This window comes from Staurois parvus, unplaced genomic scaffold, assembly GCF_062004578.1.
Source record: "Staurois parvus isolate SC_StPar_1 unplaced genomic scaffold, SC_StPar_1.0 ptg000118l, whole genome shotgun sequence".
Lineage (NCBI taxonomy): Eukaryota > Metazoa > Chordata > Amphibia > Anura > Ranidae > Staurois > Staurois parvus.
This window is the reverse complement of record NW_028317914.1, coordinates 6,983,057-7,000,092: the sequence shown is the minus strand read 5'-3', so window position 1 is coordinate 7,000,092 and position 17,036 is coordinate 6,983,057. Positions and strand designations below refer to the sequence as shown.

Here is a 17,036-nt window from a genome sequence, read left to right as displayed (position 1 = left end):
AATCTTCTTTTGTCCAATTATGGTGAGCCTGTGTGAATTGTAGCCTCCTTCCTGTTCTTAGTTGACAGAAGTGGCACCCGGTGTGGTCTTCTGCTGCTGTAGCCCATCTGCTTCAAGTTTCAATGTGTTGTGCATTCAGAGATGGTATTCTGCATACCTTGGTTGTAACGAGGGGTCATTTGAGTTACTGTTGCCTATCTATCATCTCAAACCAGTCTGCCCATTTTCCTCTGACCTCTGACATCAACAAGGCATTTCCATCCACACAACTACCGCTCACATATTTTCTCTTTTTCGGATCATTCTCTGTAAACCCTAGAGATGGTTGTATGTGAAAATCCCACTAGATCAGCAATTTTTGAAATACTCAGACCTGCCCATCTGGCACCAACAACCATGCCACATTCAAAGTCACTTAAATCCCCTTTCTTCCCCATTCTGATACTCAGTTTGAACTCTAGCACATTGAATTCCCCTCGTCTAGATGCCTAAATGCATGCTGCCATGGTTGATTAGCAATTTGTGTTACCAAGCAATTGAACAGGTGTACCTAATAAAGTAGTCGGTGAGTGTGTATATTTCCCCTCCATACATACAGGTGAAACTCGAAAAAATTTGAATATCGTGCAAAAGTTCATTTATTTCAGTAATGCAACTTAAAAGGTGAAACTAATATATGAGATAGACTCATTACATGCAAAGCAAGATAGTTCAAGCCGTGATTTATCATAATTGTGATGAATATGGCTTACAGCTCATGAAAACCCCAAATCCACAATCTCAGAAAATTAGAATATTACATGCAATCAATAAAACAAGGATTGTACATAGAACAATATCGGACCTCTGAAAAGTATAAGCATGCATATGTACTCAGTACTTGGTTTGGGCCCCTTTTGCAGCAATTACTGCCTCAATGCGGCGTGGCATGGAAGCTATCAGCCTGTCAGCCTGTGGCACTGCTGAGGTGTTATGGAAGACCAGGATGCTTCAATAGCGGCCTTCAGCTCTTCTGCATTGTTCGGTCTCATGTCTCATCTTTCTCTTGGCAATGCCCCATAGATTCTCTATGGGGTTCAGGTCAGGCGAGTTTGCTGGCCAATCAAGCACAGTAATCCCACAGTCATTGAACCAGGTTTTGGTGCTTTTTGGCAGTGTGGGCAGGTGCCAAGTCCTGCTGGAAAATGAAGTCAGCATCCCCATAAAGCTCTGTGGAAGTGTCAAGGTCCTACCTTTTTCCTGAGGTTTTGTTACTCCATGTGCTGGCGTCCATCTTGGATTCTGCTGTGCATGGTGGGAATCCTTTTATGCCTTCAGGTCTCTAAGGTCCATCCCCCAGAGGGGTGTGGCTGATGACATATAAGCCTGTGGTCCGCACATGCTCTTTGCACTTGTGTCTTGTGTCTTTGTGTTGCTATTACTCTGTTCTGACTCTTGTGACTCTCCTGGTATCTGATTCGGCTTGTGACTCAACTATTCTTTGTATTCTCCTTTGATCTGACCCTCTGTTGCTGAACCCGGCTCGTGACCTGTGATTTTCGTCTGCTGTCCTGTACTGTTTTGTCCTGTTGTTGTTGACCCGGCCTGTCTGACTACTCCTTTGTCTCTTCCACCAGCTACATGCCATTGGCGGCGGCCATTACCGCAGCTGAGGTGTCTCGGGGGCCGCGACCTGGTTCCTGGCTGCGTCAAGTCCATCCCCACCATCAGGGGCCCTGGTGAAGGGCAGCCTGGGACTTAGACTCCGCGCCCTGAGGGACTTCGGTCTGTGGGTGGTGGTTGTCGTCAGCCAGTGCGTTACATTGTTAGGCCTGCCTGTCCGTTCCTCGGCCCCTGCCCTGACAGGAAGGAAGCATGAAGTGCTCCAAAATCTCCTGGTAGACGGCTGCATTGACCCTGGACTTAATGAAGCACAGTGGACCAACACCAGCAGATGACATGGCTCCCCAAATCATCACAGACTGTGGAAACTTCACACTGGACTTCAAGCATCTTGCAGTGTGTGCTTCTCCATTCTTCCTCCATACTCTGGGTCCTTGGTTTCCAATTGAGATGCAAAAGTTACTCTCATCAGAAAAGAGGACTTTGGACCATTGAGCAACAGACCAGGTCTGTTTTTCTTTAGCCCAGGTAAGACGCTTCTGACGTTCTTTGTTGTTCAGGAGCTGCTTGACAAGAGGAATACGACAATTGAAGCCCATGTCCAGGATCCGTCTGTGTGTGGTGGCTCTTGATGCACTGGCTCCAGCCTCAGTCCACTCCTTGTGAAAGTCCCCAACACTTTTGAATGGCCTTTTCCTGACAATCCTCTCCAGGCTGCGGTAATCCCTGTTGCTTGTGCACCTTTTTCTTCCACACTTTTCCCTTCCACATAACTTTCTATTAATGTGCTTTGATACAGCACTTTGGGAACATCCAACTTCTTTTGCAATTACCTTTTCAGGCTTTCCCTCCTTATGGAGGGTGTCAATGATGGTTTTCTGTACAACTGTCAGGTCAGCAGTCTTTCCAATGATTGTGAGTCTTACTGAACCAGACTGAGAGACCATTTAAAGGCTCAGGAACCCTTTGCAGGTGTTATGGCTTAATTAGCTGATTAGAGTGGGACACTTTGAGCCTAGAATATTTCACCTTTTCACAATATTCTAATATTCTGAGATTGTGGATTTGGGGTTTTCATGAGCTGTAAGCCATAATCATCACAATTATGACAAATCACGGCTTGACCTATCTTGTTTTGCATGTAAGGAGTCTATCTCATATATTAGTTTTACCTTTTAAGTTGCATTACTGAAATAAATGAACTTTTGCACGATATTCCGATTTTTTGAGTTTCACCTGTATATATATATATATATATATATATATATATACTGTGTGTATATATATATATATATATATATATATATACTGTGTGTGTATATATATATATATATATATATATATATATAGTGAAGGAAATGCGTATTTGATCCCCTGCTGATTTTGAATGTTTGCCAACTCACAAAGAAATGATCAGTCTAAAAATCGAATGGTAGGTGTTTTGTAACACTGAGAGACAGAATAGCAACAGCAAATTCAAAAGAAATGCACGTCTAACAAATGATGCACTGATTTGCATGTTCATGAGTGAAATAAGTATTTGATCTCCTTCACAAAACATGACTTAATACTTGGTGGCAAATCCCTTGTTGGCAATCACAGAGGTCAGACGTTTCCTGTAGTTGGCCTCCAGGTTTGCACACATCTCAGGAGGGATTTTGGCCCACTCCTCTTGGCAGATCCTCTCCAAGTCATTAAGGTTTGGTGGCTGATGTTTGACAACTCGAAATTTCAGCTCCCTTCACAGATTTTCAACGGGATTAAGGTCTGGAGACTGGCTAGGCCACTCCAGGACCTTAATGTGCTTCTTTATGAGCCACTCCTTTGTTGCCTTGGCTGTGTGTTTTGGGTCATTGCTATGCTGGAATATCCATCCACGACCCATTTTTAATGCCCTGGCTGAGGGAAGAAGGTTCTCATCCAAGATTTGATGGTACATTGTCCCATCCATCGTCCCTTTGATGCGGCGCACTGGTCCTGTCCCCTTTGCAGAAAAACACCCTGAAAGCAGAATGTTTCTGCCACCATGTTTGACATTTGGGATGGTGTTCTTTGGGTCATAGGCAGCATTCCTTTTCCTCCAAACACGGTGAGTTGAGTTGATGCCAAAGAGCTTGATTTTGGTCTCATCTGACCACAACACTTTCAACCAGTCCTCCTCTGCATCATTCAGATGTTCAGTGGCAAACTTCAGATGGGCCTAAGCATGTGCTTTCTTGAGCAGAGGGACCTTGCGGGCACTGCAGGATTTCAATCCTTGTCAGCGTAATGTGTTACCAATTGTTTTCTCGGTCACTGTGGTCCCAGCTGCCTGGAGATCTTTGACAAGATCCTTGCGTGTAGTTCTGGGATGATTTCTCACTGTTCTCATGATCATTGATGCTCCACAAGGTGCGATCTTGCATGATGCACCAGACCTAGGAAGACTGACAGTTGTTTTGTGTTTCTTCTATTTGCAAATGATTGCACTAACTGTTGTCACCTTCTCACCAAGCTACTTGGCGATAGTTTGGTAGCCCAGTACAGCCTTGTGTAGGCCTACAATCTTGTCACTGACATCTTTGGAGAGTTCTTTGGTCTTTGCCATGGTGGACAGTTTGGAATCTAATTGTTTGATTGCGCCTGTGGACAGGTGTCTTTTATACAGGTAACAAAATGAGATTAGCAGCATTCCCTTTAGGAGACTGCTTCTAATCTCAGTTTGTTACCTGTATGAAAGACACCTGGTAGCCAGAAATCCTGCTGAATGATAGGGGATCAAATACTTATTTCCCTCATGAACATGCAAATCAGTGCATAATTTGTTAGACATGCATTTCTTTTGAATTTTCTGTTGCTATTCTGTCTCTCAGTGTTCCAATACACCTACCATTCGATTTTTAGACTGATCATTTCTTTGTGAGTGGGCAAACATTCAAAATCAGCAGGGGATAAAATATTTATTTCCATATATATATATATATATATATAAACTAGCAAAGGTATGCCTGAGTGGCAGAAACATAGGAATCACCCAAGTAAAGAGTGCTTCAGTCTTTCCAAGTATGACCATGCCATAGCATACCAATATGTCAGGAGACAACGTCAGTTCACATCTATGGGCCATAATGAAAATATCAAAGTTCACAATGTTAATATGCTTGTATGTTAGAACATTTCACTTGTCATTACAGAACTATGCTCACTGTACTCAGCATACCCCATGCTGAGTGTCTAAATTGTTCACCATGTCCATAGCAGAGAACCCAATGTGCTTAACATACCTCTGGGTGAGTGCCCAGTGTGGTCAGAGTGTCCCTGACAATATGAGGCTTGTACTCAGCATGTCCCTAGTAGAAGGCCTTATGTGCTTATTATGGTGCTAAAAGAAGATCTCTAATGCTTAGCAAGTCTCTAGCACATTGCTTCATGTGCCAAGCATGTCTGACCTGGCAGATATTCTCACATGCTCAGCATTTCTCTGGCAGACTGCACCTTCTGTTCAGCATGTCCTTGGCAGAGAGTACCCATCACCAAAATGTATCCTTAAAGTGTATTTCAAACAAAGAACAAGAAATAAAAGTTCAATTGAATTAAAATCAACTAAATCATTCCAGGTGTACGAAAACAAAAGATGTGCAAAGTCTTAGACTAAGTTTGCAGCTGAGGGCAATAAAAACAGGAGGTTGGGCTGCGTTTTATACCCCCCCCTTTAGCTACAAAGGCATCCGGACAGGGCAGTATAATTGCAGCTGCCACAATGATTTATTTGGCAGCGCAGCAAGAATTATACCCCAGTGCATATCGCCTCCTCACTGCCTGTCAGATGCCCTATGAAAAGGGATCCACCCACCGCTCTTCAAATGGCAATGCATGTGTAAATAGTTACAGTTTCTTTTCTTTAGAAAGCAGCCACAGTCTGAGTAGACACAGACACCATCACTTTAATGAAGTATGGCACTTCTGGCCTGTCCCCCGTGCTGAGTGCCCCCAGAGCACCCGCTGGCGCTCCTGGCCCCTGCCCCCTGCTGAATACTCCCAGAGCAAGCCATCTCTAAAAGACACACAGAGCACGTCTCTGAGCAATGTCTGTGATTGACAGCAGTGAGAACCAATGGCTCCCGCTATTGTGTCTTAGCCAATAAGGAGAGGGAGAACCGGGAGAGCTGAGGCTCCCATGCACAGATGTGGATTGAGATGAGGCTCAGGTAAGTATTAGGGGATGGCTGTAGGGGGAGCAGCACACAGAAGGTTTTTTACCTTCATATATAGAATGCCTTTAATGAAAGCTATATAACAGCTTATTCACACAAGCAGCACATGTAATACTCTAGTTCATATGTGGCCACTGGTGTGTGCTGTTATGGGGTGGTTCAATGCGGTGTTACAACATCACATGGTTTAGCTTTTTTTAAACTTTAGTGAAATGTCACAAAATGACATTTTATTCATTTCCATGCACTGCAATGCATTATAATGTGGTGTAGGGCAATGAAACGCACTTGCCAGCAAAACACTGTGCAGCATATTTGGTTTTTCAGCTCACATCTATGCAACCCCTTTGGAGTTAAATGAAATCATAGGACATAAAGTAAATCGCATTGTCTATGTTCCCAATGCATATGGTATGAATGAGCCCGTACTCCCTCTTGTAAAATGAAAGACGCAATCAAGTTGGTTTCTATAGTTATCGTCTACATGATCCTTCAGTTTTTATTACTACAAAGTGACTACCAGGGCTGTCCTAATTCATGGTCATCCTTTGTCATTGGCCAGGGGCCCCAGATGCATAGGGGCCCCATGACAATCTTGCATTACAGCATACTTGCCAACTGATTTGCCGGGACAGTCATGTTTTTTTATCAAGCTGTCCCGGGATGGCTAAGACAGCATCCCAGAATCTGTAAAGTGTTCTCATGATCCCAGTATCTCCTGACTCCCCCTGTACTGTTCCCTTCTGCCTCCCTGTCCCCGTACTGTGCCCTTTGTGTTGATTAGTCTTTAATTTATGGCATGTTTTCTTGTTGTGTTAACTCAATTTTATTGAAAGTACTAATATATGCTTAATTCTATTGACTATTTATACTTCAATTCTTGAGAGTCAGTGTGAAAATTGGGGCAGGCTGGTAGGGGCCCCAGTTTATTACTTTGCCCAGGGTCCCACGATGCTATTAAGACGGACCTGCAGACTACAAGCCTCCCTGGTAGAGTTTTCTCACTATTTTTGAACATACTCTATGACACATCTGGAGCCTCAGCTAAATGAATAATTTTAAATAACATTTTGGGATAGGAGTCAGAGAATTGGATACGCCACTGAAATGTATTTGTGGCTGTGCACAATAAAACATTTTAAAAGGTGTGTAGAAATAAATGTATATGATTTCCATTGCTTAAAATGTATCACTTAGAAATACACTGCTGTCAGTTATCATATGAAATAAAACACTGATAATTGCTGCAATTTGCAATCTGGAATATGGTACATATAATACTGACATCTAATCACTAGTCTCAGCCGGTGGCTGATGAAGCCCATATGACTTGTAGCTATCTGCTGCTGATCACAGCAGTCTCCTATAGAAAACTCTGCAACACTGTATAATGTGGGCTGCATTCTATACTCCTCATAGGTCAGAAAGCCTCTCATTTATGTAATTCTCTAGCCAACATTACTTCGCTAAAAAGCGCCTGTCTTCCATAAAAGAACACTTGGACTTGTAACAGTCAACTAATGAGATAAAATGATATTGCTGAGTCTTGTAATAGTCCTAATGGTATAATTATTATGGGTGCCACCATTTTGATGAATTATCCGCAATAATCTATTTGGCTTTTTTCTATGGAGTGCATGGCAGTAGTTTAAGATCAGGGCATGCATTAATCACCAATGTGACCAGTGCTGTGCTCCAGGGGAGTCATAGGGTCTCGCTCACCATATTTAAATTCCCTGCTCACCACCCAAATATACTCACTTTAAGAATATGTCTAGGATAAATTCACATTTCCCAGAGTTTTGTCTCCTCAAAAATGCTGCATACTCAGTAAAATACCAGTTTATCCATACAGAAATCCAGTTTGCTCCTACTATCCTGTTTATGACAACACTCTTGGCTGCACTGAAATACCAAGTAATTGGGTCAGTCCTGCCTGAATTCTCCTTTCTAGACTACAGAACACCTCCTCCCCTTTTTTATACGGAGAGGAGGGTGGGGAGGTGTTCTGTAGTCCAGAGGAGAACTGGGCAGGACTGACTACACTACTGACTACATGGGGAAAGGTGTATGTACTGTATATCAGAGATGAATTGAGTAAATGGTGATGAAAGCGCAGGTGTGCACAATTCTCCTCTTGTGAAGAGAAATGGGCAACTGCACTCCTGCACAGTGATTGACTAACACAGCTGTCAATCAAAGAGTGGGCGGACATAGCACAAATGGTGTATTTTCCCTGAACGTGAAAGAGACAGGCTCCCGATCATAATTAGAGATCAGGAACAGTTGCCTTGCTGCCATACAAATGGTTTATGTGGTCAGAAAAAAGTTACATAGTTACATAGTTAGTCTGGCTGAAAAAAGACAAAAGTCCATCCAGTTGAACCATTAAAAAAAAAAAAGTTATAATCCTATACATACAGTTGATCCATTTGAAGGCAAAAAAAACCAGCAAAGCATGATCCAATTTGCTCCTGCAGGGAAAAAAATCCCTTCCTGTTCCCCCGAGAGGCAATCGGATGTTCCCTGGATCAACTTTACCTATAAATGTTAGTTTCCAGTTATATTCTGTGTATCCAAGAAAGAATCCAGGCCTTTTTTAAAGCAATCCACTGAGTTGGCCAGCGCCAACTCTTGAGGGAGTCTATTCCACATTTTCACAGCTCTCACTGTGAAGAAACCTTTCCGTGTTTGGAGATTACATTTCTTTTCCTCCAGACGTAAAGAGTGCCCCCTTGTCCTCTGTGATGACCTCAGGGTGAATAACTCTACACTGAGTTCACTATATGAACCACTGATGTATTTATACATGTTGATCATATCCCCCCTTAATCTCCTCTTCTCAAGAGAGAATAAATTCAGTTCCTCTAATCTTTCCTCATAGCTGATCTCCTCCGTGCCTCTTATCAGTTTGGTTGCCCTTCTCTGTACTTTCTCCAGTTCCCCAATGTTCTTTTTGTGAATTGGTGTCCAAAACTGAACTGCATATTCCAGATGAGGTCTTACTAATGATTTGTACTGGGGTAATATGATATCTGTCTCTGGAGTCTATACCTCTTTTAATACAAGAGAGGATTTTGCTCGCTTTAGAAACTTTAGAAGCCTCAGCTTGGCATTGCATGTCATTACTAAGCTTGTGATCTACCAGAACCCCCAGATCCTTCTCCACCATTGATTCCCCCAGTTAATATGCTATTTTTAAAATTTTGAATAAAATATGATATTATTACTTTTTAGGTGTTGGGTACCTTTGTCATCTGAATATTTGATTACCATTAACCAAAAATATTTGTAGAAAATGGGCACTTTAAACACGAGATTCCAGACTCCTGATTATCTGGGACCAGCAGCATTATTTTATAATGTTCTACTCCACTATTATTTAGCTTCATTTCTCAAAAATACTTTTTTTAAGTTCTTCAGATCCTATCTTTTCATACCAAGGGCTCATACACAAGCGTTCTGTGCCATTCCCAGTACTCCCATGAAAATGTACCCCCCGAGATAGGTAGGGGCCTATGATATACTATTATTATTACAGAGGCTGTTTGCTGGTAAAACTTTGTCCATAAACATACCAAATGTATTATATAAAGAATATAAAGGTTTATAATAAAAATCTGGTCTGCTTCTATAGAGTATCAAAAGAATTGAGTATTCCCTACTCTGTCTTCAGTCTTTTGTACTTGAAATAATGTACTATAAAATTACAGTCAGCCCTCTTAATCCAGAAGACACTTCATGCTATGCCATCATAGCCCAAGAGGCTTCTTCTTGCTGTAATTGACAATGAACTGCTCAATTCCTCTGCTACACATAATGCATTTCATGTATCAAAGATTTCACTCTAGCAATGATTATCCTGTACATCTCATGAAAATTTCAACTGGAACTCCTAGAAGATACACTTTTAAGCAAGGCAATAAATGCATTATCGCTGTAAATAGCATTCATGGGGGCATATTTATAGAGCAATGAATGATGCACTCACTTATCATTCATTGCCTTTTTGCCATAGAATTTCTGTAAGAAGATTCATCACATTTACAAAACATATTTCGCATGCTCATTTGTCTGATCAAGTCATATTCACCACTGTTTGTCTATTCACCAATGCAGAACAGATCAATGTGCATGCATAACATGATGGCATCAGTGTCCAAAATCTCCACCTGATATGTTTGGACCCCAACTGATATCCTCAACCAACGAGCTCTTTCTTGGTAGGGACAAAAAAGGACAAAAGAGCATGGAAGGATTTGTAACCTTTAGCCTGGGATGCAATATTCGCTTAGTATGCCATCAAGGAGCAACGCCACTGGTAGATCCATGTGTATCAATGCACGCAAGCATGACGAGCATGAGTAATGTGATGACATCAGTGTCCAAAAACTTCCAGCTGATGTCCTCATGGGCCAAACAACTAGCCTTTTCGTGGTAGGGACAATAAAAGGATGAAAGAGCTACCTTTTTGCCGTACAATGTCTATGGGAAGATTCACCACATTTACAAAACATATTCAGCATGCGCCTTTGCCTAACTGAGTCATTTTCACTACTTTTTGCTTGTCCACCAAGGCAAGGGAAGACATGGAACCTTTGTCTTGGAAGGCAAACACAACTGACTAATGTATAGAAATACTGCTTATATGTATATATAATGCAGCTTAAAGTGAAGAAATCTTCCTATACATAGAATGTCTTCTTATCCACACTCTTACCTCTACCACATATAGAGATAAGCAGCTCACCAAATTATAAGACCCCAAAATTTGAGAGGCCAAATGCGTATAATGTGTCAATTTCACAAGAAACAAAAAGTGCATCAAGATGTGTGAGACTTCTTAATAAATTAATCTGCACTGCCAGCAAGTCAAGGGACAGACCTTGCCAGAGGTTATATGGACTTTATCCTCATACAGTATAATCCAGAATCACACATGTTACAGCTCTCCAGATTGTGAAATCAGATGTGTTCTAAGATAACCCCAGAAAAAAAAATTATCCACTGGTACAGATCATTCAAATCAATATATTCAATAAACATTAAAAACTGAATAAAACAAAAAGTCCACCATATAAATAAATGTATGAAACCACTTAACCACATGATATCCTCTAATTATACTGTCAAAGCAGAAATGCCATGCATGGACCCACAAGCATGTATGTGGACATGCATTATGTGCATGTGTAACATGATGACACCATTGTCCAAAAGCTCTACCCGATGCATTTCATCACCAACTGATGTCCCCATGGGCCAGCTATCTAGCCATTACATGGTAGGGACAAAAAGGACAAGAGAGTTGCCTTTTTGTCATACATTGTCCATTGGATGATTCTCCAGCATTTACAAAACATATTGAGCATGTCCATTTGCCCCATCAAGTCATATTTACTTCCATTTGCATATTTGTTAATGCAAGGAAGGACCTAGAACCTTATCCTGGAGGGAAAACACTAGCCCTATACATGGTAGGCACAGACTTTTGTCGGCTAAAATAAGTGTGCCATGGTGCTGCAATGATTGTTGAGCCTGACGAAAGCTGGTTAGGCAGGACAGAGAAAGATTTTCACTAACAATAGAGCAATCAGCACAAGGGAGACATCCTACTGGGTGCAAGTTAAGTGCCTTGTTCTGATTGTTCTGTTTGTGATTTTGGCTGCACTTAGACTTTAATTTCTCCATTGCACATGGGAGAACCATAGACACATTTCTGTTTACAAAATGCAGGTCTGCCTTCAGAACAGTTTTTTTTAAATATTATAGATTCTCAGACACAATTGCTACTGGACACATCAGTATCTGCAGTACTCTATGGCACACTGTAATTTCAAAAGAACATGTAATAAATAAAACAACTTATTCCATTACCCTACCTAAGATTGCTTTAAAGTACGCTTGTCAAGACATGCAAATATGGAGCCTGCTATTTTTCACCTAATTCTAAAAATGCTAGTTGCCTGGCTGTGCCCAGTTTCAATACTTCTGAAGAAGTGTTGAACTACAACAAGCCTACGGCAAATAATAGTACTGAAGAACAAGCACCAGTGTGACAAATACGTAGCTAGTATTTTTAGCAGGAGAGCTCAGCAATGGCAGCATACATATTTCTTTCAAGAAAAGTTTACTTTATGTAAACAGTAGCAAGGCAATATAAGTGAAAATAAATATTTTTTTTACATGGAAATGATTTTTTATAATTAAATATTATACCTAATTTTTATTTTTCAAATTATTATTTTGTTATTCCAATTTCCCCGTCCCCAGCTACAATAATTGTAATCAATGTGCCTTTTTCCTATCAGTGGATCCTAGTTTATTTATTCCTATATTATGAAAATATTGTCAGAGGAGGGAGATACCATCATTTGCCAATGCAATGCTAATAGCAGCTGAGAAGAACTGTGAGTTCTGGTGAGGCAGACACTCAGGTCTAAAAAATTGCATAATTCTGCATTTAAGAGAAAAAAAATTGTTAATTTCACTGATATGATGATTTGCACACAACCCAGCAAGTGATTCAGCAACAACGTAAAGCTGAAACATTAGTTTTGGGTAGGATTTACTTTTGATAACATGGCAATCAGTCAACAAACATCACCCATTGTACTCATTACTTTACACTCATGAATAATTATATTGTTCCTCTGAGAAAAATATGTTTTTATCTATGTTAGCTTGTTCTTAGTAATTGTTTTGGAAGTAAAATGATATTAAAGAATTTTTATATCCTATGTATTGTTAATTTCTAAATGAGAGAGTTTTCACATTTAAATAATTTATCATCTGGTTTATACAGATTATGTTAGTTGAACCCTTCTTGTCTATATATGCGCCACGCTAATATTCTTATTTTGTTAGCAGTGTGACTAAATAAATCTAATGTAAGGGTGGTTTTATTGACTACTGTAGCCCGGAAGGGAGATTGTGGGGTTTATTTACTAAAGCTGGAGAGTGCAAATTCAGGCTCACTTCTGCATAGAAACCAATGAGCTTCCAGGTTTTATTGCCAAAACCTAAGCAAGGTGAGGTTAGAAGCTGATTGGTTTCTATGCAGAAGTGAGCCTGATTTTGTATTCTCCAACTTTCGTAAACAAACCCCTGTATGTACAAGGGATTGTAGGAGTTAAATGGGCACATTTTAAAGTCTATATTTAAGTGTAACATTGCATTCAGATCTTTATTAAATGATCGGATGAAGATGAATAGTTTCTATGCTCCGTGTGTGTGTCTGTATATATAATATATATATATATATATAAATATATATATATTATAGTATGTATGCTACATTACATATATTTTTCTGATTTTCATAATACTACATTTTAACAAGTGCTCTATGCTTTTCTTATTTTACATGACAAAATATTTCTAATATTGACATGCAACTTCTGATGCCATATTGGCAATCATCACTTTGTTTTATGTTATTATTCCAATAATCATTATAGATGTCTGTTACTTCTTAATGGAAATGTCATTAAAATTCATGACAGAATTGCATTTGGCATTACCCTATATACTAAGTAAAACATCTCTGGGGTATACTACCCTTTTATTTAATAAAGAAAACTGTGTACCATAATATACTGCTTTCAAAATGAATCACCTTTTAGAATATTGTGGCTTTTAAAGCATGTAAGTCAATTTCTTCAAACTACATGTCACATCTTGTGTTCTACAGAACATTGAAGGAAACACAGATTCTAATGCAACCCTTCTTATCCAAGTCATTATTAGAGCTTTCATAATTAAAAAAAAGTACAATGGATTGTTTTAATTTATTACTATGTAAACATAAATATGGCACCATTTAAGTACTGTATGAAATATTTTGAGGCTCATAAATAATGCTGGCTTTTTGCCAATTGTTTTAAGTTTATATCACAGACAGGCTTTGTACATACCACGTAACTGGCACATAGGAGATGTCCAAGAGTCCATTTTACAGCATAGAACCTTATGTTCTATTTTAATAGCAACACACATGACATAGATACTAAATAGATGTCTTCAAAAGCTACCTACTGCTACTATAGGTAGGTGCAGATGTTGCGGCAATGTATTGTAGTTACAAAGCACTATGGGATGCTAGGAGTGCTAAGTAGTGTCTGAGATTTTACTTGCAGCTCTGAAGTCTTGTTCTGTGATGTTTCTCCTTTGATAAGGCAGGGATGAATGTATCACTATGAGAGGCCTTAAGGTGGCTCCACATATACATGTCCTCAGAACCTCCAGTGTCACGTCTGAACCCTCTGAGGTCACGACCTCCAGAGTGAAGTTCCATCAGCTCTAATTCATGCTTGGTGGCGGTCTCTAAAACCCTCTGTTTGTTATAATACTTGACAAAATTGTTGATAATAGGGTGAATTGGCAGGGCAATAGCAATTACTCCACAAAGAAAACTTGTGGCTGCATTTAGTTTGCCAAGAGTGGTTTTGGGGTATATGTCACCATAGCCCACCGTGGTCATGGTGATGATGGCCCACCAGAAAGACTGAGGGATGCTTTTAAACAAGGTATCTGGATGACTCTGTTCCATAGTGTACCCCAGAGCTGAAAAGACAAAGATCCCCACTGCAAGGTACATCAAGAGTAGACCCAACTCCTTAAAACTGCTCTTGAGGGCATAGGTTAGGGTCTGCAGCCCAGAGGAATGCCGGGCCAGCTTAAAAATCCTGGCAATCCTCATGATCCTGAGGGCTTGGACAGCCTGCTGGACATTCGTCAACTCCATCATACGTGCCCCTAGATGGGTCAGGGTAAGGCTGACATAGAATGGAAGGATGGCCAGCACGTCAATGATATTCATGAAGGAAAATGTAAAGTGTAACTTGTTGGGGGAAGACATGAGTCTAAGAAGATATTCCAGGGTAAACCAGCCAATGCATGCTGTCTCTATGTTGTCTAGAACAGGGTGCTCTACATGGTTCCCTTCTGCATCTTCCACCTGCATTTCAGGAATAGTCCCTACACACATCACCACTGATGAGGTCAAGATGAAGAGGAAGGACAGAACAGCTGTGACCCTGGCAGGAAAAGAGGATTCTGGTTTCTCCATGAACTTCCAGACATATTTCTGAAACCTCTTCCAGCGGCTCTCAGTGGTGTCAACTCCTAGGTCATCCAGGATGGTCTGCACCCTCCTAGCTATCTCCTCCAGTTCCTCCTTCTTCTCACTTAGATGGCTCTTACAGCACTCATCCAGAAAGGTCAAGTCTACTTTCCAGAACTCCATCTCGTTCTTAAAACAAATGGGACATATCCCCTTCTTCATGTGGACCTCTCCATAGTAGTACACCTCCATTATACATTTGAAGGCATCAGGGTCTCTGTCAAAGTAAAATTCCCTCTTCCCAGGGTCATAGTCATCACATAAAGAGAAGATAGCATCATAACCTCCAGCCAAGCAGTTGACCAGCTCTGCCAGTCTGGTTTCTGGGTACCTGTTTAGGATGTCTCCATAGAGGATTTGTCTGATGCCTCCAACATTGACTATGATCTCTACCTCCTCACTGCAGTCAGACCCGTTCCTGCTCAGCTCCTCAAAGCTGGACCCCATGATCATGTTGGCTTAAAAGAAAATCAGCGATCCAAGAAGTTCCCAGTATGTAATAATTTCTACTGAGCCCTCCAGCACTCTGTATAGGAAAATATTGGTCACATCGCTCAATAACCTGCACACCGCATGCCACATAAATGATGGGACCAGCAATAAATCAGATGGGAATGCTATATATAATGTTCATTCATTAGATGCTTCTTACTCCCCAGGGCTCATCTCCTTTCCAGCGAATCCATAGACATAGGGCTGCTGCTACAAGTGCTGTCCCAGCTCTCTTCTCCAGCAACGAATGAAGCAAATAGGATTTCATTGAGAGATGCAGTTAACCATCAATATGGTGCTCCCTGGAGAATAGAAGAGGCCATAGAGAAAAAGGCAGCGATGTGCGATCTGCGATCAGAGCGGAGGAGGCTCGCAGGGTCCTGGCTGGATCTCATGTCAGAGCTCTCCTGACACTGTGCAGAAGGGGAAAGTTGCGCTGCTTTATCCAGGGCTGGAGAAGAGCAGAGTAGGAATCCCGGCATGACGTCACAGACCTTTAAGAAGGCTTCCCCCTCCTGGGGACACCAAGGGGACAGCTCCGCACAGGGGACCACATAGGACTGCATGTGACAAGTGGCAGAGGGTTGCCTTTCACTGAGACAGAACTTGCATTAGCTATGGAAACAGATCAACAGTAGGCACTGAATTAGGAGCATGGTTATACTGGCAGCTTGGGAGGGAGAGAGGGAGGACAGGGAGAATACTCACGGAAAGTAGACTTTGGTCATTTAATGTCAATGCCATACTGGCTTCTTTATTCTTTAGGGAAAGGAGAGAGGCAAATATACTGTGTATACTTGAGAGAGAGAGAAGTCTAAGCACTATTTAATCTTCTGCATATACATACATATTATACATACAGGTATATTCTTTTTTATTTGAGAGGGGAGAGAGGGAGAGGGAGAGAGAGAGGGAGAGAGAGAAGAGAGAGAGAGAGAGAGAGAGAGAGATCTGAGCACTTTCGGTGTCATTTGTTAAGACCGTATGCATACATGCATATTATAAATATATTCTTTTTTAAGAGAGAGAGAGGGAGATCTAAGCACTATTTAATCTTCTGCATATAAATATATATTATAAATACAGTGATATTCTTTTTTATTTGAAGAGAGAGAGGGAGGGAAGGACAGAGAGGGAGAGGGATAGGGGGGGGAGAGAGAGAGAGAGAGAGATCTGAGCACTTTCGGTGCAATTTGTTAAGACCGTATGCATACATGCATATTATAAATATATTCTTTTTTAAGAGAGAGAGGGAGATCTAAGCACTATTTAATCTTCTGCATATAAATATATATTATAAATACAGTTATATTCTTTTTTATTTGAAGAGAGAGAGGGCGGGAGAGACAGAGAGGGAGAGGGATAGGGAGGGAGGGGGGTAGAGAGAGAGAGAGAGAGAGAGAGAGAGAGAGAGAGAGAGAGAGAGAGAGAGAGAGAAAGAGAGAGAGAGAAGCACTATTTAATATTCTTGATATACATACACATATTACAAATATATATTTTTTTATTTGGAGAGAGAGAGCGGGGGAGATCTAAGCACTGTTTAATCTTCTGCATATACATACATATTATAAATACAGGTATATTCTTTTGTATTTGAAGAGAAAGAGGGGAAGAGAGAGAGA

General features: G+C 40.8%; 1 protein-coding gene across 1 annotated transcript; it reads right to left on the bottom strand.

The window, feature by feature from the left end:
- Positions 1-12,346: 12,346 nt before the first annotated feature.
- Positions 12,347-16,036, bottom strand: KCNF1 (potassium voltage-gated channel modifier subfamily F member 1). The gene has a single exon (XM_089672047.1). It carries the CDS (start codon positions 15,370-15,372, stop codon positions 13,924-13,926), a length of 1,449 nt encoding a protein of 482 aa, XP_089528173.1. The 5' UTR covers positions 15,373-16,036; the 3' UTR covers positions 12,347-13,923.
- Between the last annotated feature and the right edge of the window lie 1,000 nt (positions 16,037-17,036).